The sequence below is a fragment of the Sminthopsis crassicaudata genome, chromosome 1, assembly GCF_048593235.1.
Source record: "Sminthopsis crassicaudata isolate SCR6 chromosome 1, ASM4859323v1, whole genome shotgun sequence".
In the NCBI taxonomy this organism is placed as follows: Eukaryota; Metazoa; Chordata; class Mammalia; order Dasyuromorphia; family Dasyuridae; genus Sminthopsis; species Sminthopsis crassicaudata.
The window spans coordinates 439,143,601-439,170,292 of NC_133617.1; the positions used below are offsets into that span (position 1 = coordinate 439,143,601).

General features: G+C 37.4%; 1 protein-coding gene across 2 annotated transcripts; it reads left to right on the forward strand.

Moving 5' to 3' along the window:
• The first annotated feature begins 9,088 nt into the window (after positions 1-9,088).
• LOC141550231 (thioredoxin-like) lies at positions 9,089-26,200 on the forward strand. 2 transcript variants are annotated; one of them, XM_074280635.1, is made up of 6 exons: positions 9,089-9,208; positions 9,335-9,767; positions 16,276-16,380; positions 16,873-16,932; positions 25,281-25,346; positions 25,978-26,200. In XM_074280635.1, the coding sequence occupies exons 2-6, from the start codon at positions 9,744-9,746 to the stop codon at positions 26,038-26,040; spliced, it is 318 nt and encodes a 105-aa protein (XP_074136736.1). In that variant the 5' UTR covers positions 9,089-9,208; positions 9,335-9,743; the 3' UTR covers positions 26,041-26,200. The 2 variants fall into 2 exon arrangements, with proteins under 2 accessions (XP_074136736.1, XP_074136735.1); XM_074280634.1 differs by having other exon boundaries at positions 9,182-9,307; positions 9,353-9,767.
• Positions 26,201-26,692: the final 492 nt, after the last annotated feature.

Below are 26,692 nucleotides of genomic sequence, written 5' to 3' on the forward strand. Positions count from 1 at the left end.
TATACTTCTAAACATTTTGCACACTTTTGTGCACAATTTCAGATTTTACACACCACTGGCATACTTTTTAATCCTCAAGGACAGGCAGTAGTAGAGAGGAGAAACAGAGACATCAAGAGGCTCCTCCAAAAACAAAAGAATGGGGGAGCCACAGGTAATCCTAGAGAACTTCTAAATTTAGCTCTCTATGACATTAATTTTAAAATTTTCGATAAATGTGCACTAGCTCCAGCAGACAAGTTTTATAACCTACTGGAAGGGCAGTGTCCAGTGCGAGCAGCTCCACCATCTTTAGCTAATCACCAGGTAATGTGGTGAGATCCAGAAAGTGGTGAATGGAAAGGACCAGATAGTTTAACTACTTGGGGGAGAGGGTTTGCTTCTATTTCTACAGATGGAGAATGAATCAGATGGGTGCCAACCAGCCATATTTGCCTTGTCCATCAGAGGGAGATAGAAAAAGAGAAGACCCTTGAAACAAAGGAGAAAATTTCAGAAACATTAGGTGGTCCCATCTCGGACTACAAGTGCCATTGAAAAAGCATGGCTGTTAACTCAATGTGTATGGCATTTGACTCATCAGCATCAAAAATTGTCAGTGAGACTGCTGCAGGACTTCAAAATCTGCAGGAATCACTGGTTTCCCTGACATATGAAGTAATGGACAATAGATTGGTTTTCAACTAACTCTTGGCTACTGAAGGAGGCATATGTGTGATTGTTATTTATATACCCTCTTTCTAGGACTTAGGACATGTATAATTTCTCATGCTGATTCAGGTTGTTTGTTACATCACTACTAGCCTGTATTATATTACTATGTGCTTGTGTAATACCTCCCATGCTGATGGATTTATGTATACCTGTTTTAAGTAAGACCTCTTCAACCCAGAGAAAACCTGCTAACAACATCTGGTTTGGTGTTTTCACTTCCCTTCTTGAGAAGTCAGGAAGGGCATGACCACCTATGTTCTAAAACAAAAGAAAGTAGGAGATGTAGAGGGCCAGAATTCTGGAAAAGTGTACTTAAAACAAGGATTCTTACAACAAGATGTTAACTCAGTGTGATTGATAAGATGATGATTCTCTAGTTCACACATACTTAGTTAATACTTAGTATGGTGATATAATGGTTTTCTAGTTCACACATATTTAATACTTAGTATGGTGATGTAATGGTTCTCTAGTTCATACATACACAGTATGCTATAATGATGTAGTTGTAATAGGCTATTTAAGGGCTGAGAGAATGGGGACACAATAAGTCAGAGTGAAATGACTGTGAAGGAGACAGACTGTGAAAGAGACAATAAAGACTTTAGACTCTATTCCTGACCATCTTCATGGTGATTATCCTGCTGAGACCAAGGCCTTTCTGGAGGACCTCCAGAAAGCTAGCCAGAAAGCTAGCCCAAACATCACAGATAATGTTAATTATTTGCTAATATTTTTTATTGGGGAGAATAATTAAAATCTTTTTTTTAAATGATAAATAGCTAGGTGCAGTGCCACAAGTCTATAATCACTGCTATTGAGGGAGGCTAAGGTTGGTATTTTGCTGAAGTATGAGAGTTCTGTGCTACCTGAGATAAGATTGGGTGTCTATAGTATCAACACCAAAATAGTAAGTGCCTGGGAGTTGGAGGCCACCAGACTTCCTAAGGAAGGAGAATGAGTCCAGAAACAATGCTGGTGAAAGTTTACTGTGAATAAATTATGGGGGCACAAGTGGACACTGTGTTTCCAGCCTGTTTGATCCAGGAAGACCCTGTCTTAAAATTAAAAAACAAAACTAAATCATATTAATGTGTTTTCTTTATACATAAGATTTATTTCTGAATAAGAGCTCAGTGAACATTCCCCTGTAACACAGATTATAAACAAAAGTTTAGCAACACACCAACAGTATATGCATGTCCATAGTAACCCGCCCCCATCTTTGTAATGAAGAGAGGGAGATACCTTTTCCCGATTTTTCTCTGTTTGGTAAGTAGGGTCAGTATAATTATACCAAGTTCAAGTTGTTTGGGTATTTTTGGGGGAGTATTATTTTTAGTATTCTTTTTATGTTGTTATAGATGTATTTTTTTTTTTTTTTTAGTTTTGCTTACTTTGAAATAATTCCTATCTCTTCCTGTACCACTATGACTGTTTCAAATCTATCATTTTTTATGGGAAAGTAATATTTTATTACATTCTTAAGCCACAACTTATTTGTGCCTAGTTCATGGGTATTTATTCACTTCAAGTTCTTTGCTATCTCGTTCTCATACACATATTCCTGAAATATTTTGGATTTTTCTGTTTTTGATCTACTTGAGGATGTATGACAGATATTGGGATCTCTGAATCAAAAGATGCAGATCTTTTAGTTGCCTTTTTTTTGGACAAAATTCAGAATAATTTTTTTAATGGTTGGACCAATTTGCAGCTTCACCAACAGTATATTAGTGTGCTTGCTTTCCCTCAACCCTTCCAGCATTGACTATTTGCCACTTTATTGGGTATAAGCTTTTGAGTTTTTTTTAAATAAATTTTGATATTTTATTTCATGTTCATTTCATAATAAACTTCTAGAGTAATCCTTTATGACAAAGAGGGGGGGAACAGTTCCGAAAAACTAATCAACGTGTTTAAAAAAGATTGACATTATCTGGAATGTTCCATACCTAAGAAAGAAGAAAGGGAGAGAAAAGGTACCTTCTTATCCTCTTCTTTGAGGCCAACCTTGGCTATTCTAAATTCATAGCATTCAGTCTCAATTGTTTTGTAGCTGTTCTTTCCATTTACATTTTTGTGTTTTTTGTTTTCATTATTTTCTGGGTTCTGCTTATTTAGTTTTAATTCTGTTCATATAGTCCTTCAATTTTTCTGTAAATTCAGCTTATTCCTTGGGTCTTATAATATAAATATAAGCTATTACTTAGTATTATTACTGAATAGTAGCATCCTATTCCATTTATGTACGACAATATGTTTAGCTATTTTCTAATCAGTGGGAAACTTCCTTTTTTTTTTTTTCCTAATTATTTTCTACTAGAAAATGAACTGATGTGAATACCTTGGTGTATATAGTGTCTTTTTAAAATTATAACTTGTGTCTAACAGTAGAATTTCTGGGTTAAAGATAAAGGACATTTTAATTATTTTCTTAAAATAATTACAAATTGCAACCAAAATGATTGGATCAATTCATAGCTCTACTAATATGCATCTCATCTTTCCCATCTTATTCAACGCCAATTCCTTAATTTTTGCTATGCTTGCCAGTTAGCTGAATATGGGTTATATTGATGAGTATAATTCTCAGAATTATATTGAGATGTATTTCTCTTATTATAAATGATTGAGACTATTTTATAATATGGATCTTGAAATAAAAGTCTGTTCACATCTTTAGGTCACATTCCCTGGAAAGGAACTCTGGATTTTACATATCTATGTAGTTTTCTCTCTATATATGTTAAATATGATATTCTTATCAAAGACATTCAATGCAAAAATTTTCTCTTAATCCAAAATAGCAGATTTTATGGATAGCATTTAGTAATTCTTTAGACATCTCCATAAAAAAAATATAGTTTCTGATGAGGTAATAGGGAACCTCAAAATGATGAGGTAACTTGAACCAAATCATGAGGTAAATACCTAATAATGAGGTACAGTACCTCAATAGGATTAAGTGAGGTCTAGTGGCAGGATTTGGGGTACAGGGAGTCACATGGAGCTCCCCTGCAACCGCCTTAGGATTCGGCGCAAGGATACAAAGTGGCGGCGAGAGTCCCCTGTAAATGAAATTACAGGCCCGAAAACCTAGATGGGTAAAAAATGTTTATTGCAGGATTTGGAAGCAAGGTCTGGTTAGTAAAAGGCATTAGATAGAGGAAGATAAACGTCGAAAGTGGCGGGGATAGAGAATCTCTGATGCAAGCATCTTAGCTGGCATCTTTCAAATCTCTGAACCCAAGATGATTCTAGCTTTACTCTTTTTATCTGCTTGAAGAAGTAATGGGCGGCGCTCAGGTTAATTCCTTGAAGGCCAGATTTTTGGTGGGCTTTATCCAAGCCAGCTCAGATCCAGTGGGGGGCTGGGTACAAGCCCAAACTAGTTTGACCAGATCTTGTATCAAAGGTCCAAGTCCCAAAGGAAGTTGGAGATCAAACAAGGAATACCAAAGGGCTACCGCCCTCAACAGTTTCATTATCAGTGAGTTTGGAAGTTCAATTCTAAGATCTCATTATGATATGGGGATAAACCTACTTATGTAATTCAAAATCTGACAAGTCCTATCAAACTGGAAAGGGTTTGAGAGATCTAATGATCAGATGTAGGTCATTTGAGGACTAATTTAGATAAATTTTCATAGACTCAGCAAGTTGGTGACAATTTAGAGAGTTTTTTGTCTGATAAAATTCTCTACCAAGGAGTTGCAATCAGCATGTCAATGCAAAGTACTGGACACAAAAACATTCATAAAATAATCAATGTTAGTCTGAACATGCATTAATAATGAATTCTCTTCTAAGGAATCGTAACTGGCTGGATTTGTGATTTCATTGGTTTAAGAAATTTTCAAGTGAGGAAATGCCATCTATTAATACAAATTATCACTTTTTCTGCAAGTTATGGCCTTGGAGAATTGACTAATGCACAGAGAAGTTGTGTCTTGCTTAGCCAATGTGTGTGTCAGACTTAAAATTTGGAACTTCTACAAGAAGTTCTTTCTAGGATAATTTCCGTTTAACTTGTATATATTTGTACATAGTTTGCATGTTATCCCTCCCATTATATTGAAAACATTTTGAGAACAGAAACAGGTTATCATTGTTGTCATCATTGTCATTTTCATCATCAACATCATTGTTTTTTCTTTGTAACTCCAGCACTCAGTAAACTGAGTACCTGGCACAGAGTAAATGCTTAATAAATTCTTGTTGACTGAATGGCTTCAAGCACAGTATTTTATCTATAAAACAGTGGTATTCCTACCCAATTGTCTTTTATGACTAGGGAATTAGGTAAAATTATAAAGATGTGTTTTACCAGTTCTATGGTCCTTATCTTTTCCACTTAATTTTCCTTCTTCAGAAATGATAATAATTTACAGTTTTATGGTCTTTATTTTTTCCATTTAATTTGCTTTCTTCAGATACTACTTGGAAAGGAATGATTCAGCAGATTATGTGAAGACCAGTAAAGCTGCAACAGAAATTTTTATTATAGCAAAAAAAGACCACTTTAAAGAAAAAGAGGAACATGTAGAATATAGACGTGGTCACTTCTCATATGGGTGACAAACCCACATCTGGAGCATTTCTTTTTCTTGTGTACCCAGGTGATGTCTCTCTCCCCTCTCCTTTCCCTTCTTTAGTCCTCCCACACACACACACACCCACACACAAGTACCCCCAAAGAACTATATTCAAAAGAAAATTAGCATTGAGCATCAAGAGTTGTCCACTCGGTGGCTGTTTGTCTTTTGTTCTTGAAGAAGACTAAGACGACTAAAAGTAAAACAAGACAATTAAGAAAAAAACAAAAAACAAAAAACCAGTTATCCTTGTACTTTCTTGGGAGGGGAGAGTTTTTCTCTATCCCATCACTTCAACTAACCCCTCAGCAGCTATGCTAATTACTTGCATATCGCCAGTGATTGCTTCTCTACAAAAGCTGGAGATTATCTTCTGCTTTGAATTACTTTTCCTGAACAAAGGTTACCGGAGAGTAGTTATAAGGGGGATAGACTTTTTTTTAAGACTGGTAGCTGTCTTGGAATTCATAGGTTCTTCAGAGAAGTGTTTCTTTATAGCTTCTGTAATACTTCTCAGAGGCAATGACTACCTGGGAAAATGAGCCATGTATGAATGAGATCGGGACTTTGAGTTGCATTTTTTGTAGTATTGATTTAGTGCATTAAATTTTTGTTAATGTTCATTGTTTGGGTCCTGAAGGACTCATATTGAATGTAAATAGCAATCACTTCTGCTTTGGCCAGAAACCTTGAGGGTCTTTCCCCCATCCTTAATCACTGAACAGGTGTGGCCTCAATCAAACTAAGACTAATAGAAGACTTTAGCTTAAAAATGCCAAGGTCTCCTATTTCACCCAGGGCCATCTCCAATCTTTTTGATTTATATCATGCCACTGGACCCCACAAGGCTCTGGAGAAAAAGAAAATGAAGCAGGTGACCTTGTCCACCTCTCCTTCACTGAAATCCAATTCACTTTCTTATCATGGCATCACCTCCATCACTTCATGATCCTCTTCAAGAACAAAGAACAAACAACAACATTTTCTTTTTGTTAAATATTTCCTAATTACATTTTAATCTGGTTCAGGCCCCACTTGTGGGCCACACGTTTGACATCTTCGCCATGGAAAATAGATAAAAAAGATTTAGTCCTTATCCCAAATAATATAGCTTAAATATGGAAGATCTCTGTCTCTCTCCTTTTCACACACACACACACACACACACACACACACACACACACACACACAAATATAGGTCAGTATTTTATAATTCCTAGGCAAGAGTTAAAAACAAAGTTTTATGGGAACCATGATTAAAGAGAGATCATTTCTGGTTTGGAGAATAGAGAGAAGAAAGGTTTCATGGAGGAGATGACATTTGAATTGTGACAAAATTTTTGACAAAAATTCAGAGGGAAAGGAATTGCAAGCAAATAAATTTCCCTTAGAAGAAGCCAGGAAGGCACATTGTTCCAGAATTGGGGAATAATATAGTTTCTTCAATATAAGAATGTGTTATAGAGGGGTAATAGGAGGTAAAGCTAGAGAGACTGAAACTAAAATAAGTAATCTGGACTTAACTTTTCGTTTATTAAGGACTAAGAAAATAATATGAGGACAGCTGTGACATAGCTTGAAAGAATGCTATCTTTTCTTCCTAAAACACTCTTTTTAACCATTCCATTTACAATCCTTTCACATCAGCTTAAAACTAGGATTTTAGTCTTATTCTTTTACTTTCTCTAGCAATTTTTTTTTTTTTTGGCTAGGCCCAATTTGCGTTTCTATGATGGGCCCTAGCTTTGGCCTGTGTAGCTAGCTCTGGCTGCTGGAGCAGGTCAGCCAGCATCCCCCTGTAGCCAGAGCTAGCTACACAGGCCAAAGCTAGGGCCCATCATAGAAACGCAAAGAAGAGGCCGGCGGGAACAAACAATAGAACTGACACTTTCGGAAAATTCTTAGAAAAAGATCTCTCAGGGATCTCAGTTCGGAGCATGGCCGCCTTGGCGTTCCATCTAGGCCCCAGGAGCGGGCCCTAAGCCTTCCTTGAGCTTTTCCTGCTTCCCCGCACAACTACTAGGGCTAAACTGCTGTGTCACCAGCAGTAACCAGAAAATGAGAAGGAGAAAAGGAGGGAAGGAACAAAATAAGGCAAGTTCCGGGAGGTAGAGGCGGGGGGAGGGGAAGACACATTTCAAATACTTCCTGATCATCGTTACACAGCACTTTGTACCCGTTTTCTTGGGCTCTGGAGACCAGAGACCACAAGGACAATGAAGTAAGAAGTGACTACCTCCCAGCCACACCCCTGCTGCGGTTGAGGTACAGATTCCAGTGTAGAGTAAAGATGCCCATCCCTGCCTCAAGTTTTAGTAGAAATGTTTGGGTGTCCCTACCCTCTCCAGCATTTTCTCTAAGTAGCCCCCAAGCAGGGACTCGAGCCATCCGCTAGGACCGCCTTCACTTTCCACGCCCTCGCTGGTAGCCCAGCCTATAGCTCTCGCTGCTACCCCGTTTACCCGCCGTAATTCTGACCGCGGCTCTAGTTTTTCCCCACCCCCACCCAGTCTGTACCTGGGGTGCCCGCGCATATGTGTACTCTTATGGGGTCGGAAACTAGGCTGGGGGAGGGGACTTTTCCAGCTCTAAGTCCTACAAGTTTGCATCTTAGGCCTTTGAGGCTTTCCCGCAATTCCCCCGGGCCCTCTCCTGCCTTCCTTCCTCTCCTCGTCCCAGGCCTGGCCGAGGGGCGATGTATGCTGCTTGCACAGAGGGTATTTCTATGAAATGGCTTTTACACATAATATAATTAAATTTCTGACGGCTCAATCGGTTTGTATTGCACAGAACAGTCAACTTTTGCCACTCTTCCCCAACTAATCCTTGAAGACAAATGGGCGATTAGGTTATCAAGAAAACGGAAAGGGAACAGGGAGGGATGAATATGCGAAACTGGACTGGTCAGAAGAAAGTCCGAGTGGCTCCACTGGCAAGGGGAGGCCGAGGCCCAAGACGTTTCCATGGCGAGGGGGAGGGGAAAGATAGGCGATAAGGGCGGGGCTCTGAGGTGCCAGCCCCCGAGACGTGACGCGAGAGACGTGGCGCGAGTCGAGGGCAGCGAAGAGGGTAGGGGAGGGCGTTCCAGGAAGAGGAGTGCCGGGGCGCGCACCACCTCTTTCCCCTTTCCTTTCCTCCCCGCCCTTCTCTCCCTATTCCGACTGCCATAGCCTGGCCTCTTCAGCCCACATTATAAAGGGTCCGTGAGGCGGAGCCTCCACTACTTTCTTCCATCCCTCGCAGAAAGAGCAGTCTACAGTGAAGCTTCCGGTCACCAAGTCTACCAGACCCAAGTTACTCGGAATCTTCAAAGCACCCAAAGCACCCAGATTTCCCAAACCCTCATCTTCCCACCCGACCAACCAGACAAGCGCCACTCCGCCTCCTCCGCCGCTTCCTCCAGAGCCGCCTCCAGAGCCGCCTGAGCCCCCAGCGCCACCACCACCTCCGCCCGAACTACCCGCGTCCCCTGCACCATCCGTGTCTCCCGCTCCATCACAGCCTCCAGCGCCATCCGAACCGCCCGCGCCACCCGAATCGCCCGCGCCATCCGAACCGCCCGCGCCACCCGAACCGCCCGCTCCTTCCAAGCCTCCTGCTTTTTTCAAGCCGCCCACTCTCTTCAAGCCGCCCCCTCTCTTCAAGCAGCCCGTTCTCTTCAAGCCGCCCGCTCTCTTCAAGCCTCCCGCTCTCTTCAAGCCTCCCCCTCCTTCCAGGCCTCCCGCTCCTCCCAGGCCTCCCGCACCTTCCAGGCCTCCCGCTCCTCCCAGGCCCCCCGCTCCTCCCAGGTCTCCCGTTCCTCCCAGGTCTCCCGTTCCTCCCAGGTCTCCCGCCCCTCCTAGGTCTCCCGTTCCTCCCAGGTCTCCCGTTCCTCCCAGGTCTCCCGCTCCTCCCAGGTCTCCCGCTCCTCTCGCTCCTCCCAGGTCTCCCGCTCCTCCCGCTCCTCTCGCTCCTCCCAGGTCTCCCGCTCCTCCCGCTTCTCTCGCTCCTCCCAGGTCTCCCGCTCCTCCCGCTCCTCCCAGGTCTCCCGCTCCTCCCAGGCCTCCCGCTCCTCCCAGGCCTCCCGCTCCTTCCAGGCCTCCCGCTCCTTACAAGCCGCCCGCTCTTTACAAGTCGCCCGCACTTTACAAGTCGCCCGCTCTTTACAAGCCGCCCGCTCTTTACAAGCCACCCGCTCCTTCCAAACCGCCCACGCCACCCGAATCACCCGCTCCTTCCAAGCCGCCTGCTTTTTTCAAGCCCTCCGCTTTTTTCAAGCTTCCTATCTCGTCAAAGCCGCCCGAACCAGTCTCTCCCTCCAAGCCACCCGAGCAATCTGAGCTACCAGAGCCTTCCGAGAAGCCCGAGCCTTGCGAGAAGCCCGAATCTTCCGAAAAGCCCGAGCCTTACAAGCAGCCCGAGCCTTACGAACAGCCCAAGCCTTCAGAAACGATGGTGAAACAAATAGAGAGCAAGGTAAGAAGTCGGGATGCCCTTGTGAAAATGCGTGGCCCTGTACTGGGAAGGCGGGATGGAAGGACACCCTCAGTCTGTATCCCTGCTTTGGGTCTTGGATTGCCGTGTATACTGAGTCATGTTTCCACCCATAGGCGCGGGGGAGGGGGGGAGTCCTCTGTGTTGCGGCTGCATGGTGCCCAAGGATTAGAACTTATTGTGTATTGCTTTGCTTTGGCATCTATACTTCTCCCCCTCTCTCTCTTGTACTGTGACCCTGCCTAGTTGATGGTCGTTTCTATGAGGCCTAGCTTGTCTGAACCGCAGGGAATGTCTGGGTGAGTCCTGGCGCCACCGAGGGCGGGTCCTTGGTCTGGAGGCCTCTGTTCCTGCCTTTGGTGCACTTTGTCCACCCTTTCTTCCCGTCTCTGTTTCGTCTCTTTTGCGCAGGTGTGGTTCTCCCTGGCGGGGAGGGGTGAGGGAGGAGTGGCGGCTGCGCTTAACTTTCCTTCGTCCTTAGGTTTGGGCTATGGGGAGGGGTGTCTCCATGTTAGGAACCAATGGAGCTAAGGGCGTGAGGGTGGTCACCAGTAAAACAAGATAGTCCTAATGTTGCCGCCTGGGCCTGTTTGGCCGAGGCTCTTGGACTCTCGGTATAATCTGGACATCAAGCTTTCTGCTGCTCTTTGACGCTAGTCTGCAGAAAGGAGGGAGACCGGACCGATGACTCGTTTGGAATTAACACTCGACTGGTTCACTGCTTTCTTCCTCCTCATTCCTTGCCTTACCTTGTAGGGTTTTAACTTATTTGGGATGTGATTCTCTTGTCATCTGTCGGCAATATTCATTTCCTGACATATCATTTGTAATATTTTTTTCCTTTCTGTTAATTCAGTTCAGTTCCATAAACGTATTAATTAAAAATAGTTTTGGACATTTGGGGAGATTATTAATGACACTGGGTCAGACATCCCCAAAATGAAGCCTCTTGCTTGATTAGCTGAAGTAGTCAGATGGAACACAGGAGAGAATTCAGCTCAATTCAACAAGTACCAAAGTGGAAAATTGAATTGGAGAAACATAAGCATAACTAGGTAACCAGAGAGAAAAACAGTAGGAAAAATGCCTTGGAAGCTCTAAAGAGAGAATCACTTTCAACTAGAAGGAGGGGCTTAGAGAAGGTTTCACAGAAGAGGTAGCATCAGAGATGGGCCAGAGAATAAGTAGATATGTGAAGGGACTATATTCCAGACCTGGAGACTAGAGTAGAAAACTGAATATAGAGAATAGCTACTTGTGGTTTTTCTTAAGTACAGTGATTGAAAAAGAATGAAATGAAAAAAGGCTAGAAATGGGGATACAGCCAAATTAAAGAGACCAAGAGTTTGTTGTATACTAGAGGCAGTTGAGAGCTGCTAAATTAGCTTTTCTATGGGAATATCTCCCAGGTTTGTAGAAGTTTGTAGCTGATGACCTAATCATGTCAGCCCTCTTCAAAACCTACCCAGTGTGCTAGAGTCCTTTCTCTGGTTTAATGTTCTGTAAAATACTCCCGGAAATCTTTATCTGGCTATTGCTAAAGCACAGCCTGCATACAGCCTACTGTAATCTTCATTAGCCTCTTTCACACCAAGCCATTGTAGCATTTATTGATTTCCTCAGTGAATAATTTAACAATCAGATCTCTTGAGCCTGAATGAGTTGGTTCCAGCACACTCAACAGTTAAGACACATACCTGTTCATGATGATCTGTTGTATGCCACTTCAAGACAAGACATCAATATTATGTCTTATGGCTTACCTGCACATACCTCACATTTCTAATGGCCCTTGGATTACCTGTCATTTTTACAAATGAGGGAACTGAGGAAATCTGGATTAAGTGATTCTTTTCGAAGGGTCACACAGCTAATTAATAAATATCTGAAACCAGATTTGAAACCACAGGTGCCTAAAGGTTCCAAAATACTATTAGGCCTCCTCAAAAGAAACCCATTATTAGTGGAAGATCTGAACACCTATTAGCACAGGAAAAAATCCAAAGTGGCTGAAGGAATGACTATTGCTTAATTATGGTGGATAGCTCAATCAGTTAGTTAATATGTGTTTCCATATGTGTACCTGGCAAATGCTGAAGACAATGAACTAGATCCAGAATTATATGAGGCTGGATCTCACCGGACTATTCACAAAGTCCATTCAGAGGTTCCAAATGGCTTTTTAAAAGCATCAATATTTTTGGTGATCACATTATATGGCTCTCTCCTCCCTGAAAAAAGGTTTGAGATAAGTTATTCATGTTCAGTCATGCTAAACATTACTGAACTAATCATGTTGTGGAAAGATGCCCAAAGGAAAAAATAAACCATGACAAAAAAAGTGAAAAGTATGCTTCAATCTGCATTCAGACTTCCATTAGTTTTTTTCTCTAGAGGTGGATAGCATTTTTCATTGTCTTCGATTTTTGTATTGCTAAGAATAGCTAAATCATTCACAACTGATCATTTAATTGTATTGCTGTTGTTCACTTTCCTTCAGTTCATATAAATCTTTGTTGCTTTTTCTGAAATTGGCTTATTTTAGTACAGTAATATTCCATCATTGTCATGCGTTTCTCATTTTCATGGAGGATATCCTTAGTAAATGCATAAACTTGTCTCAAATTTCACTGTGAAGAAGAGCAATATGGATTGTCTATTTACTGATACTAGTAATGGTTTTTATTGGTGTTGTCAATTATCTTTTCTGTTCTTTGGGAATCTTTCTTTGAGATCTTAATAATCAGTTTATAAATACTTTGGGTTGATTGGTCCATGGAGCAGTTAGAAAACACATGACATTTTATCAGTTAAGTTCACTGTCTTTTATAGGAGTGGGTTTGTGACAGTTTGACAAAACAGTAACATCAATTACAGATCACATAAGAATAATGAAAATCTTCAAATATTGTGAGGATTACCAAAATGTGAGATGCAAATGTGATAAGGGAACACAACCTGTTAGAAAAATGGCATCATTAGACTTGATCGAGGCACAGTTGATATAAATTTTCAATGTGTAAAAAATATTATCTGCCAAGTGAAATAAAATAAGGTATGTCTATATTTTGTTTAACATTGGACAAAACTGAGGCTCAGACCTATCTGCTCAGTAGCAGAATCTGGACATAAATATAGCTCTCCAAATCCAGTATTTTTCAAGTCTAAAAGGACACAAAGTTTTGGTGGTCAGAGTTTCTGGCAATATTTCTGTCGCATCATTGTAGCAGCTGTTTCACATTTACACAGTGCTAAGACATGGTGAGATTCAATGATTTGCCCCATTACCATTTTTTAGCATTGACAGCTTCTTGGAGGAGGATGGTTTTGGACCTGGTATAATAGCATGTGCTATCTTGTTTATCTTTTATTTAATATTGATTTTGATCTAGATCTAACCTTCTGATGACCTTGTTCACATGCAGATACCTGATTCTGAAATAATTTCCATGCCAATAACCATCTGGTTACTGTTAATATATATTCAACTACATTGGGAAGGACAGGGGATTTTGGATATCTCCCACACTAACATTTTCTTTTTCCAGTTCATGACATAAAGACATGGGACTTGTATAAACTTTTGATCTTACCAATTTGATGATCAAGAACCATATTTTCCCATTTTTTTTTAAATCCTCTTTCTTATGCTAACCTTACATTGAAAGCATCAAGGTATATTGATCTTGCCTGCTGTTCATAAACTATAAGGCATTGATTAAATAGATTTTTTTGTCTCAAAAATCAATTTCCAAATTTTTTCATTTAGCCATAACTTTTTTTTAAAAAATAGTTTTTGGTTTCATTTGTAGTCAGGAATATTAATGTAAATGTAGTTAATTTCTTTCAGTTTTGTATTAGTTTATTTAGAAGTCAGTTTTTGGTATCTCATGTTGTTCAGTAATATATTTGGTTATTTGGATGGTGTCAGAAATATCATGTAACCAAATTTTCAAATGATAAATTCAGAATAACTAAAAGGTTGGATAATAGAATAGTGAGTCAAAAAGATCTGACAGCCTAGGATGTTGAAGCAGTATAAAATCTTAAACTTAGATTAAAAAAAAAAAAAAAACAGTTGTACAAATTCAAGACAGGAGGAAAGTATATATGTATGGCTAAAAAATTAAGAAAAGACCACCTAAGTTTTTTGACAAGTTATGGATTAAAAATTCAATCTCAAATTGTGTCTGATTTTTTTTGTGACACTTTTTAGTGGCAAAAGGTACTTCCGTAGTTTGCTACTTCCTTCACCAGCTCATTTTTTATAGATGAAGAAACTGGAGGCAAAAAAGGTTCAAGTGGTTTGTGCAGGATCACACAGCTATTAAGTGTCTAAGGCCAGATTTGGACTCAGAAAAATGAGGTATTCTTTGCTGTCAGCTCTGACACCTATCCTTCTTGCCTTCCCTAATTGCTTAGCACTTAAGGAAAGTTTGAAGTTTTCTGCTTGAACTGTACTGTGCACTTTCCTTTCTGTGTTTTATGTCCTTGAAATTTTCTCCCTTCTTTTGGCCGTATATCTAAAACTAAACTCATGTTGCCCTTTCCCAGAAATTAGCTATGATCACCTCCTCAGATGCTATAAAGACACTTTCATCCAGACTATATAATGTAACAGTTTTTATTTTGTAACCTTGTATACTTGTATGATATTGAGTATCATGCTTAGTTGTGTGTAACCTCCACAATTATAGGGACTGTCATATCTAAACTTTCTGACTAATTGATGGCATACAATACAATTCTCTGTACATACAGTACAATTCTCCATAAACAAGTAGGTGCTAATAAATACTGTTGTTTTTTTTTTCTAGGTTGTGCAGTGCTCAGATATGGATCTAATATTTATAGACAAGCTTGAATTTAGGGAAAAAAGGAAGGTGACCAGGGAGATTGATATGCTTCAAATTCTGCTACACTGGGATTAGATTTCCACTTCTTGGATCCAAAAAACAGTGGTGGGAAATTGCAGATTTGAGGGAGATACTGACTTCAGTTGATGTTAGGATTTCCTACCAAACAGATAGGAAATTCTAATTGGTTATTTACCTCTGCAATATAGGAGTTCCCTGTCATTAGAAGTCTTTATTTAAGCAAAGCTTCAATTAAAGAACAGATGAACAGCATAATACAAAAGCATCTGAGGTTTTTACTTTTTGGAGTCATAGGCCCCTTTTGTAATTTGGTGAAGCCAATGGACTACAGAATGTATTTTAATACATAAAATAGAATTACAGAAAAATCAAGTTTATTAAAATATAGTGGGGGGGTGTTCCCATTTGTTTCATATTCATTCAAGTTCAGAGACCTGGTTTAAGTCAGAACCTAGGATCACATCCACCTTTTACTTACTTTACTCTCTATGTGACATTGGCAAACTTACTTTAACATAGTTGGGTATCAGTTTTCTCACCTGTAAAATATGGGGAGGATCTTTTAGGTTCTCTAATTCTAGATGTGATCTACCTCCACGAAATGTTGTTTTAATTTTTTATAATTCAGTTATGTGTTGGAGGTAAATATTGGAAATCAGAATATTTGGATACAATGAGTACTCTGCTGGAGGTGCTATGACAATGTATATTGAAACTTTACGTCAACATCTACTGTGAAGAAATCATTAACAATAGTGTACAGAAACATTGTGCTTGGAATAAACTTTAGGTCAGAAGGTAAGAGAAATAGTAGGTCTCACTTTGCAGAATTTATTCTACTATAAAATTTTAAATGCTACAACTTTAAAAATGTCTGCAGTTCAAACTCAAGTTGTAGTTTAGTAGCAGTGTTGGGAAACTTATTAGGTGAATTGTCTTTTTTTCTTTGGAAAATTTGTTTTTATACTATAGTGATAAAGATACTGTAATGAGACTAATTAGTAATCGAAGCCTGAAAGTGACTTCATCTAATGTTCAGTTAATTTATTAAGCCTCTACTATGTGTAAACACTTGGGTAAAATAAAGAAACACAGCTAAATAAATCAAACATTTGGAGTACAGTATAACAAATTAGTTTTTAGAAGTGTTGTTTTTGGCTAAAACATAAAATGATTGCTCCAGACATGTATTTTTAAAGCTGATCCTGATGATTTGTAAGGGAGGTGCAAAATGTATACAGGAATGAGTATCTACAGAGAACACAAAAGGGGGAACATTGAGGAAGGTCTGATACTTAACTCTTTTGGAGAATTGGAGAAATACTGTACTTGTACTAAGTAAACATGATATGGTTTATGACAAGTCAATGAAGAAATTCCTATATTTGTGGACAGTTCTGTACATTCCTGGAATCACAATCCAGTACTCCCACCCCAAATTCTACTTTTACATCTATTGATGATAGTGATATTCTCTGTTAAGCTCTAATTTGCAGATTTAAATGTTGATGTTCAAGCTTATCTTCATCTGGATTTTTATCCTTCTTAAATAAACTGTAAGGGAACTGCTTTATTACATAGAATTATGAACTTTTTTTTTTTTTCTTCTATAGGAAAACTTTGACTCAGAATTGAAAGATGCTGGAGGAAAATTAGTAGTAGTTGACTTCTCAGCTACATGGTGTGGACCATGCAAAATGATCAAGCCTTTCTTTCATGTGAGTGAGCACTTGTCCATCTTATGTTTGTTTTGCTACTATATCCCATATTAATTGAATAAATTGTTTCCTAAAATTTATTAATGAGACATTTAAAATAAAATGGCTGACACAAATCAGTATATAATGTACCTAGGAAAGAAGAAAAGTTGGGAAACAAAAATTTTGATACCTATGTATATAATAAATATCTTAAAAAGCAGCTATTGATTCACATAGTCTTAAATATGAGAATTAGAACATACCTTATTTTAGAAGTAAATTGAGATTTTCATAAATTTGCTTACTTTTAAAACTTAACTTGGACCATAATTAGCTTACCATTTTGCACTTCCAGTTAAATTGATTTGAAGGGAATTTTTAACTACTTAGAAAAAACTTAACTTACTCTCTCCACTTATTTGAAATTCTAGTTGTTTCTGATTGTTAATTTTTTTTTAAATTATCTAATCCTTCTCTATCCTTGTTACTGCTTTTATTTTCATTTAACAGTCACTTGTTGAAAAGTACCCAGATGTGATCTTCGTAGAAGTGGATGTAGATGACTGTCAGGTAAGTATGGTAACTAATCGTAGCCCCCACTTATAGACTTGTTTTTTCTCCAAATTTATAGTAATGGGAGAGCAATTTTATTTATGTGGACTGTGATATTAAAACATAACTAGTTTTAAAATACCTGTTTTTTAAAAAGAACATTTCAGAGCATATCCTAAAATTGGTATTGACTTGTTTTATTATCTAAAATTTTAGACAACATATTTTCAAAAACATCCTTGTTTGAAGGCTATTTGTGGTTAAAGAAGACTAAGAACCACTGGTTTGTGAAAGTTAAAGATCAAGAACTGTATATTGTCTTCCTCATTTCCCTTCCTCCACACCTCCTTAGAGCCCTAAGAATTATTAAATACTTTGGGGTACTTATTTCTTGCTTTTTCCTTGGGGACCAGCTCCATGACTGCTTTACCATGGAAGCATTTAGAAGAGACCACAGTGGCAAGTTTTAGGGACTGTTTGAAAAGGCTAAAGGTTATTGAAATTCTTGTAGAAAAATATGAGAGAAGTTCTTTTAAAGTTGTGGGTCAACCTGAAAAACTAGATGTTTGGAAAAATAAAGACAAGAGTCACAGGCAGATGAGCCAGATACGACAATTGAGAAAACAGAATACTGTGATCCTAAATCATGATTAGCAGTCACCCCCAGGCAAGTGCTTTTACAAGGTGCTATTCTCTAGTTCTGTCTGTAGCATGCCTTACTGTCTGCCAGGCTAAATTACAGTATATTAGAACTAGAATAAATAAAATCAGAGCTGGAGAGTCCAGCCCCCTCATGTGGCAGTCAAGGCCCAGAAGGGTTTAAGTGATTTGTCTAATATCACAAGGTGACAGCAGAGATTTGAACCCAGATTCTTGAACTTCAATTTTAATCTTTTCAGTGAGTTAATTTGTCTCCCCTTCAAAACAATTACAGGTTACTCTGTTATAGTCAGTTTAGACTCTTAATCACAAGAGGGCTTTTTGAGAAAACTCACCAAGTCAAGAGTTTTATAATTAAGAACTATTATCTTAACATATAAAGAAGGAATAGCGATGATGAACATTTTTGATTATGGTACTTTGAGGAACATGTACAAGACTTGATATATTAGAACTCAGAAACTGTTAAAAAAAATACTGAATGAAAAATTAATACAAATTCATACCAAATTCATTTAGTAAAGTAAGGCAGATGCATGAACAGAAGCATTTGAGTTCATGCTTTCTGTGTATAAAACTTTTAATATTGTGCTTGAACTTTGAAAGTGCTTTATATATAGTATGTCCATATTTTTAAAAATGTTACTTAAACTTTTGTTTTGAAAGAAATACCTTGTCTTGCTGCTGAATAACTTTTTTTTAAGTTGAAAATTTAGCATGTAAATATAAGGTAAGTTTTCTAAAAGGGAAGGCATTAAATTCTGAATTCTGTACCTAAATAATAGATGGGCAAATGAAAAAGCACAGACATAATTGAAATTATCTTAAAATGAATACTTATGATCACATTGTCAGGCAGCAGCACCCAAGATGAAATAGAATTACCAGTATTTTTTTTTTAATAGTTTTTTATTGACAGAACATATGCATGGGTAATTTTTCAACATTGACCCTTCCAAACACTTCTGTTCCAACTTTTCCTTTCCTTCCCTCCACCCCCTCCTCTAGATGGCAAGCAGTCTCACACATGTTAAACATGTTAAAGTATATCTTAAATATGATATATGTGTACATATTTATAATAGTTCTCTTGTTGCACAAGAAAAAATAACTTGGGAAGAAAAACAAAAATGCAAGCAAACAATACCAGAAAGAGTAGAAATGCTTTGTTGTGGTCCACACTCATTTCCCAGTGTTCTTTCACTGGGATACTGGGATGTAGCTGATTCTGTTCATCACTGATCAATGGGAACTGAATTGGATCCTCTCATTGCCAAACATAGCCACTTCCATCAGAATTGATTCAACAATTGAAGTGCATAATGATCTCCTGGTTTTGCTCATTTCACTTAGCATCAGTTCATGTGTTTCTCTAGCCTCTCTATTCATCCTGCTAGTGAAAGTGGAGAAGGGCTCCCCAGCTTGGTAGGGAGAGGCAAGGCCTTGAGCATGCTTGCAACATGTTTGTGCTGCACTTTGGTGGATGGCTGAGATGACTTGATTGTGGAGAAGATTAAGAAAAGCTTGCTTGATAGTGAGCTATAGCTCCTCATTTTTGTAGGAGAAAAAAAAAAAAAAAGTTTTATCCCAAGTTCACACCTAGAAAATACCTAGTCTCTAGTCTTGGGTTTTTTAATGTCATATTGTTAGAGTACTAAATATTGTCATGCTAATTTTTCATCTCCTTTAGGTTTTTTGTTTTTCTCCTTGTTTAAAACTTTACTTCCACTCTTAACAAAGTGTAGAATACCTCTGCTAATGCTTCTTTCTACATATGTACCTCTTCAGCAGACATCATTTAGGAGATAAATTGGTAGTATAAATGCATTTCTTTTTGTGTGACAAGAATTAATCAGAATGAAGTCATGTGGGAAAATATTGTCTCAGCTAATCACAGAATTTAAATTTCAGTAGCTGCTAAGTACAATCTGTTCTTGACAGGTGGTTATGAAACCTCTCGGGGAAGACCTTTAATAAGGGGGAAATGTAACTACCTTCCAAGGCAATTCATTCTTAAGTCTGTAATAGTTCTAAGGATAAACAATTTTTTCTTCAGTTTCCACCAATTGTTCCTATTTTTGCCCTCTTAAGTCAGAACAAATTACAGCACTGCAAATAATTCAGAAATTGCTGTCACATTTTCCCTTGAATCTTCTTAAGAGTTTTTTTTTTTTTACTAGTACTCATATAGCTCGAGGCCTTCCAACTATTATTCAAATTTTTAATTTTTTTAGTGTCTTTCCTAACATAGAATATAAGTTTTTTGAAGGCAAGAGCTCTTTCATATTTCTCTTTTATTACCAGCACTTCTGTATAATGCCTGGAATATGGCAGGGACTTAATAAATGCTTGTTGACTGGCTCATATTAGTGTGATCTGAGACTGTATTATTACCTTGTTAACATATAGGGCTTGTACAACCAAATATTTCTCAGATAAATAGTTGTCTATCAGATACTTGCACCAATTTGTGTGTGTTTTTAAAGAACCACTGTTAACAAGATGAAATTTGGTAAAAGGATAAATTAATCTTGATCTTACTTTTTGACCTGGTCATTGAAATATCATGAGTGGTATTATGCAAGATACCCTGGGAATACTCCATCACAAAATACTGAGTTATCTAATTTTTACATATGCAGCTAAGTCCTTTGGAAAAAGAAAAGTTTATAAATAGTCTTCTACCTCAGTATTGTCATACAATGCCAGGGTATGTGGTATTTTATTTAGCTGTATTTGTTACTTCATTAACAATTAATAATAATTCATTGCAGGGATAAGGGAGAGTTAGGAAGGGAAGAAAGAAGCTATTCACATGAGTTAACTTGTCACAGTGGATCTACTGGTTGGATTATGCTGAACTGATTCTGATTAAATCCTAGGGCCTTTGGGGGCAAGAAGTGACTTTTGGTAAAGCAGTCCAGTTCTACCCTTCATATGCTAGAAATTTATAAGATGTATATTTTTAGTGGAAGGGGCCCGCAGGTCACAGAAATAAAAAAGAAGCTTATAAGGAATGTCAAATATATCAGGAACTCAGTGTGGGTTTTAAGGTTCTCATCTTCACTTACACATCCATTGAGTAGCCAGTTATTAACATGTCTATAATTACCAGAAGAGGTAATTTGTAAGCGTTTGTAACTGTGACCTAATTTTTTTTATTTGAAGCAAATTAAAATCTTGATTCTGTTTGAAGAATTTGTGACATCCTTTGAGATAGAATTTATCAGATTTACAAATGACACAAAACTAGAAGGAATCATATGTTAAATGACAAGATCAAAAAAGATCAGCATCAGAAAAATGTCAGACTGCTGGCTGATCTAGAAATGAAATAAGAGAAATTTGGCTCAAGTATGAGATTCAGAAACTAGGCTGAGTAGCCAGAAAAAGATTGTTATTTTACTTCTAATGTGTTTTCTGTATAATCATAGCTGCTTCCTCTCCTCTCCCCGCCTCCTCCTTTGTTCTCCTGGTCAAGGTATAGGTGTAGCTTTTTAAAAAAAATTTCTTAGTTCACAGAAGATCTAGATTTTTCAGCACCTAGCTGAAAAGTTTTAAGGCTTGCGTAGTACACAACACATGTACCCTCCCCCTGATTATAACTGTGGATATACATGTTCTTATTGTCCCGACCTGGTTTCACAGATGAGGAAACTGACGCTTAGAGAGGTTAAATAATTTTCTTGGTCACATACGCAACTATTTAAGTGTCTGGATAGAATCTGAACTTTCTTCCTGATTTCAAATCTAATTCTTTATCTACTCAACTACTAGCTGCCTCATAAAGCTATAAAATACAAAGCAGTGAAGAAAACATGGGAATTTTATCCCATTATCTATAATCTAGTTATAAATGATGTGCCAAAATGCTGGCTAGGATAAACAACTTGAAAGGGACCTTAGAGATCACATCCCTGTTTGGTAAATGATAGATCTAGAGATTAAACTCTTATTTTAATTATTCCAAATGAAACATAACACATATCTCTAGAAGGGAGAAACCTGATTAGCAATATTAAAAACTGTTAAACATTCTTTTTTCATATTCATTCCTGTCCTGTTTGTAATCTCTTTTCCTGAGCTAACCCCTTCAACTCTGCCCTTTGGAATCTGCCATATCAAAATATCTGTCTTTGTCTTAAACAGTACTTTTGGACTTGGCATAAAATGAACTCTAGTTTTTCTCCTAAAGATTCCATCCCTGTTTCATCCTCTGAAGTGGTGGCTGTCTTTTTTTTTCCCTCCTAGGCCATTATTCATGGGTTAAAGAAGACAAATCTGTATGCTCCTTGTTCCTCACCAACACACAGGAATCTTTTTTTCTTTTAAAGTTCATACCATAGGGGCAGCTAGGTGGCAGCAGTGGATAGACCACCAGCCTTGAATTCAGGAGGACCTGAGTTCAAGTCTGGTCTCAGACACTTAACACTTCCTAGCTGTGTGACCCTGGGCAAGTCACTTAACCCCAGCCTCAGGGGAAAAAAAAAACATAAAAGTTCATACCATAACATCAAATGCCCCATTCATCTATCAACCGTCAGTACACTTGCTCAGACTTCCTCTCTACCCTGCTTATTCTTGTTTACTACAGTCTTCACAATGATTACCTTTTAGTATGTTCTAAAATGATGTTCTGAGATGAAACAATCTACCTCCTTGCTTCCTATGATCTTCATTTTCCTACTTGTGCTTAGGAAATTTAACTTGGACTAAAAGCCATTCTGTTGTGGATTCTTTTATTTCTCCATGTCAGTTCATCAAATGTTTAAGCACTACAAGACTATATGCTATGTCATCAGGGATTCTTGGATATTTTTTGCTATGCCATTCACTACAACTTTGTAGCAATAAACAAGGACTTAGAATTGTAAGGTTGTTGGTTTCTAGTTTTAAAATCATGCAGCAAGATAAAAATAAAGGGACAATTTCTTTAATGTCTTTAATTTCTTTCATAGCTTGAGTCTCAGGTTACATTTTTAAGTGCTTTTAAAGCAAGTTTCAACATTATTTCTGGGAATATTAATTAGATCAGAGAGAATTTGCTGGGCTTAGAAGATAACTTATTCTCCTTCCCCTTGTCTAAAGCAATTAAAGAAAAGCTGGAGGAGAGGGCAGTGGAGAAGAATGTAATTTTTTAGTTAGGGGTGAGAAAAAGAAATTTATGTAGCATGACTGAGGATTTCTTTGTAAATCTGTGTCTCCTTCCAACAGGTAAATTAGTAGAGCCATTAGTCCTTTTATAGTTTGTCTTGAGAATCTATTCTAAAGCATATCTTATTATATAAGGTTGATGGCTACAATGCATGTAGCAATATCCATTCAATATCTTTCATAGAGCATGAAAACAGTCAGTGGAAGAGATGGCATAAGTTATAGTTCTCTTTTCATAACTTGTTCAGTGAAGTAATGGGAAATTACCATGTAGAAAGTAATATGCTTTTACATATTACATACTTTTAGTATGTGTATTTATAGTGGGCTCAAAGAAAATGGCAAGGGGGAAGAATTATAGCCTAGAAAGATTATTACTACACATAAGGATAATATTAGAGATATGGAAGACAATTGGGGGAAAGGTTGTTGCATGTTCCTTTGAAAAAGAACACTAAGTCTGAGAACCTGGATTCAAATTCTGGCTCTGCCACTTTTTAACATGTGTGATCTTAAGTAATTGGGCTTTTTTTTTTTCCTCCCTTTATAAATTATCCTAGGTAAGCTAGTCAAAAGTACTAAAGTGAAAGGACATTTTTGTTAGGAACAGACATGCTGGAAAGTGATTTATCACAGCCAGGTGGTTCTTGAAAAAGAGTTAAAAATTCACTATTAAGTGGGGAAAAGGGAGAAGAATCCATGTTGAATGAGTGAGAAAGCTTTAATTCCTTTTTCACTGTTTAGAAATATCTGATTAAAAACCAAATAAAGAGGATATCAATAGTTTATATATCCTGTCAACTTCTGGCTAGATAATTGTGAAATGGACCTACCTTTTAATATTAAAAAAAAAAAAAAAAGCAAAACAGCTCAAGTTGCCAACATTTTCTGCTTAACGGGCAGAAACTATGCCCACAGGACTGTATACCTTTTGATCCAGCAGTACCACATCTAGTTCTGTATCCAAACAGTCATAAAAAAAGGAAAAATGACCCCATATGTGTAATAAATATTTATAGCAGTTTTCTTTTTGTTGTCAAAGAACTGAAAATAGAGGTGAATGCCCATTACAAATTTTGGAATGAATAAAATGGAGTACTATTGATAAGCAGGATACTTTCAGAAAAACCTGGAAAGACTAATATAAACTGATGCTGAGTGAAGTGAAATGAGCAGAACTTGGAGAACACATCACTGTGTGATGGATGGTCAGCTTTGATGACTTTGCTCTTACCAATACAGTGATCTAAGACGGTTCCAAAAGACTTATGATAGAAAATGCTATCCAGAGAAAGAATTAATGGAGTCTGAATGTAGAGTGAAGCATGCTATTTTCACTTTTTTGTTTTTTTTCTAATGTGGAAATAATAGGTTTTAAACAATTGTACACATACAATCTATATCAGATTGCTTACCCTGTTGGAGGAAAGAAAAACAAAAAAATATTTTAAAACTCATGTAATTGAGGTAGTGGTTAGAGTACCAGCTCTGAAATCAGGAGAACCCGAATTCAAATGTGGTCTCAGACACTTACCACTTACTAGCTTTGTGATCCTGAGTAAGTCACTTAACCCCAATTATTATATTATTATTATTATTATTAATAACAATAACAATACATGTAATTGAGAACACTGAAATACTATGAAGTGGGGGAAGGAAGAAAGTAATGGAAAAGAATCCATATGGGATGAGAGCAAGAAAGCTCTAGTTCCTTTTTCACTGCTTAGAAATAGCTGATTTAAGGACCAAAATAAAGAGGATGTCATCTTCTTGCTATATGATAGAAATGGAAGCTCAACTGCCAATGTTTTTTGCTTAAGAACAATGCCAGAACAGTTTAGCTTTTTCTTCTGTGGCTACTGGTCTTCTGAGGTCTAGATGGACTTTTACATTCATGGTGGTGTCATATAATTAACTCACCTTTAGCAAACAAGAAAAAGTTCCATTTACAAAGGAAAGAGAGATTGTACATGCCAACAACAAAATTATGCGATAATCAATTCTGATGGACTTGGCTCTTTTCACAGTGGGGTGATTCAGGTCCATTCCAATAGACATGTGATGGAAAGAGCCATCTGCATCCAGAAAGAGGACTGTGTGTGGACTGATTATGGATTACAACATAGTATTTTCACCTTTTTTATTGTTTGCTTGCTTTTTGTTTTCTTATTTTTTTCCTTTTTTTGATCTGATTTTTCTTGTGCAGTGTGATAATTATGGAAATATTTATCGAAGAATTGCACATGTTTTAACATTGGATTGCTTGCTGTTTAGAGGTGGTGGTGGGAGGGAGAAACATTTAGAATGCAAGGTTTTGCAAGGGTGATGCTGAAAATTATCTTTTCATATATTTTGAAAATGAAAAGATATTAAACATAAGAAAGAGAATTCCTTATTCTAAATACTGAACAGTGCTCTTAAATCTAAGGTATGCGGGGTTTAATAGAAATAATGTAAACATAGAAGATTTGTGTACTGAGATAATGCCAAAGTTTGAGAGATGGGAGTTTACAATTCTAAATTTGTCTTTATTAATCTTCTCTCTGTAGGATGTTGCTGCAGAGTGTGAAGTGAAATGCATGCCAACATTTCAGTTCTATAAAAATGGAAAAAAGGTAAATCACTTCATCTCAGGGAAGATCCTCTCAGTAATTTTGCCCATTTCTCATGGGTGAAGGGTAAAAGAATGTTAAGTTAAAATAATGTGTCCATTTTATAAGAAATGAAAATAGATGAGTTTGGAGCATAAATGTGTATTATGCCTAGAAACCAGAAGCTTACTCTTTTATAACTTATGAAAGATTTTGATACCTTAAACCAAAGAAAGGAGCCATAAGTAAATTTATTTAAAATTCTCATTTAAAGTTAAATCTTCTATTATTCTTATTTGAAGTTTTGTTATTTTCCTTAGGTTTCATTTCCATCAAATAAGTTATGCATTGGATTTTATTTTAAGCAGTTCTTCTCAGCTTCCCTGATTCAGCCACTTTAAAGCTTTTCTTTTTTAATATTAAGAACACAAAGCTAGAGTACATCAGCTTTTTAAAATTTTATTTATACATATATATATTTTTAAATAACTCAATCCAATGGAGATGATTTTTTAAGAAATTCATTTAAGTCAGTAAGTGTTAATTCAAAAGCTGTCTTGACAATCTACTAAAAATTCACAAAATATGGTGGGGGGGTATTGTTTTTTGTGTTTTTTTTGTTTTTTTTTTTTAATGGAAATTTTTAACTCAACAGGTGGGTGAATTTTCTGGAGCCAATAAGGATAAGCTCGAATCAACCATTAATGAATTGAAATAATTGTGGATCCTGTGAACAGTAAACAACTGTCATCCGTCTAAATTATATAGCTTATAATTTTTTTCTATTTCCAAAAAAAGATCAAGTGTAACAAAAGTATGTATCCATTTATGATTTGACTGTAAATGACAATAAAATGTAAATCCTACCCTTCTGAAAACTGCCTATTGTTTTAATTAGCTTGTCTAAATCAGTGAATAGTGGCAATTATAATTTCAGTAAATGACTTTTCAAAATCTGTAGGATTAGGTTTTTAAGAATAGCTTGAAACTTATTTGGTATGCCATATTCTCTCTTTCCATAGAAGTACAAATATCTGACTTCCTGAATTTTGTGCCATATTCTAATTATCTGAGAATCCCTGATAATAGCTCAAAACAAACAATATAGTTAGACATTAGGATATATGGAGGCCTGTGTAACTTTGGGTAAGTCACTTACATTTTTCTCATTTGCACAATGACTAGGCTGGACTAGATGAACACTAAAGTCCCAGTTCCTCTTGGTCTTTAGTTCTAACACTGATTTGGAGGAGGGGGGAGTCTCTGGAGCCACTTAAAAAAGGGCAGGTTACATTAGGGGCAAGGGTATTGGGGGTGTGTGGGGAAGGAGAAATCCTGGAATAGAGGAAGTATTTGGGCTGGGTTCCCTA

What these genes read in the sequence shown, in the direction of transcription:
- LOC141550231 (XM_074280635.1), top strand. Translation starts at nt 9,744, where the DNA reads ATGGTGAAACAAATAGAGAGCAAG. An exon ending in TGATCAAGCCTTTCTTTCAT is followed by an intron (nt 16,381 to 16,872) that starts GTGAGTGAGCAC and finishes TTCATTTAACAG; the next exon opens with TCACTTGTTGAAAAGTACCC. An exon ending in TCTATAAAAATGGAAAAAAG is followed by an intron (nt 25,347 to 25,977) that starts GTAAATCACTTC and finishes TTAACTCAACAG; the next exon opens with GTGGGTGAATTTTCTGGAGC.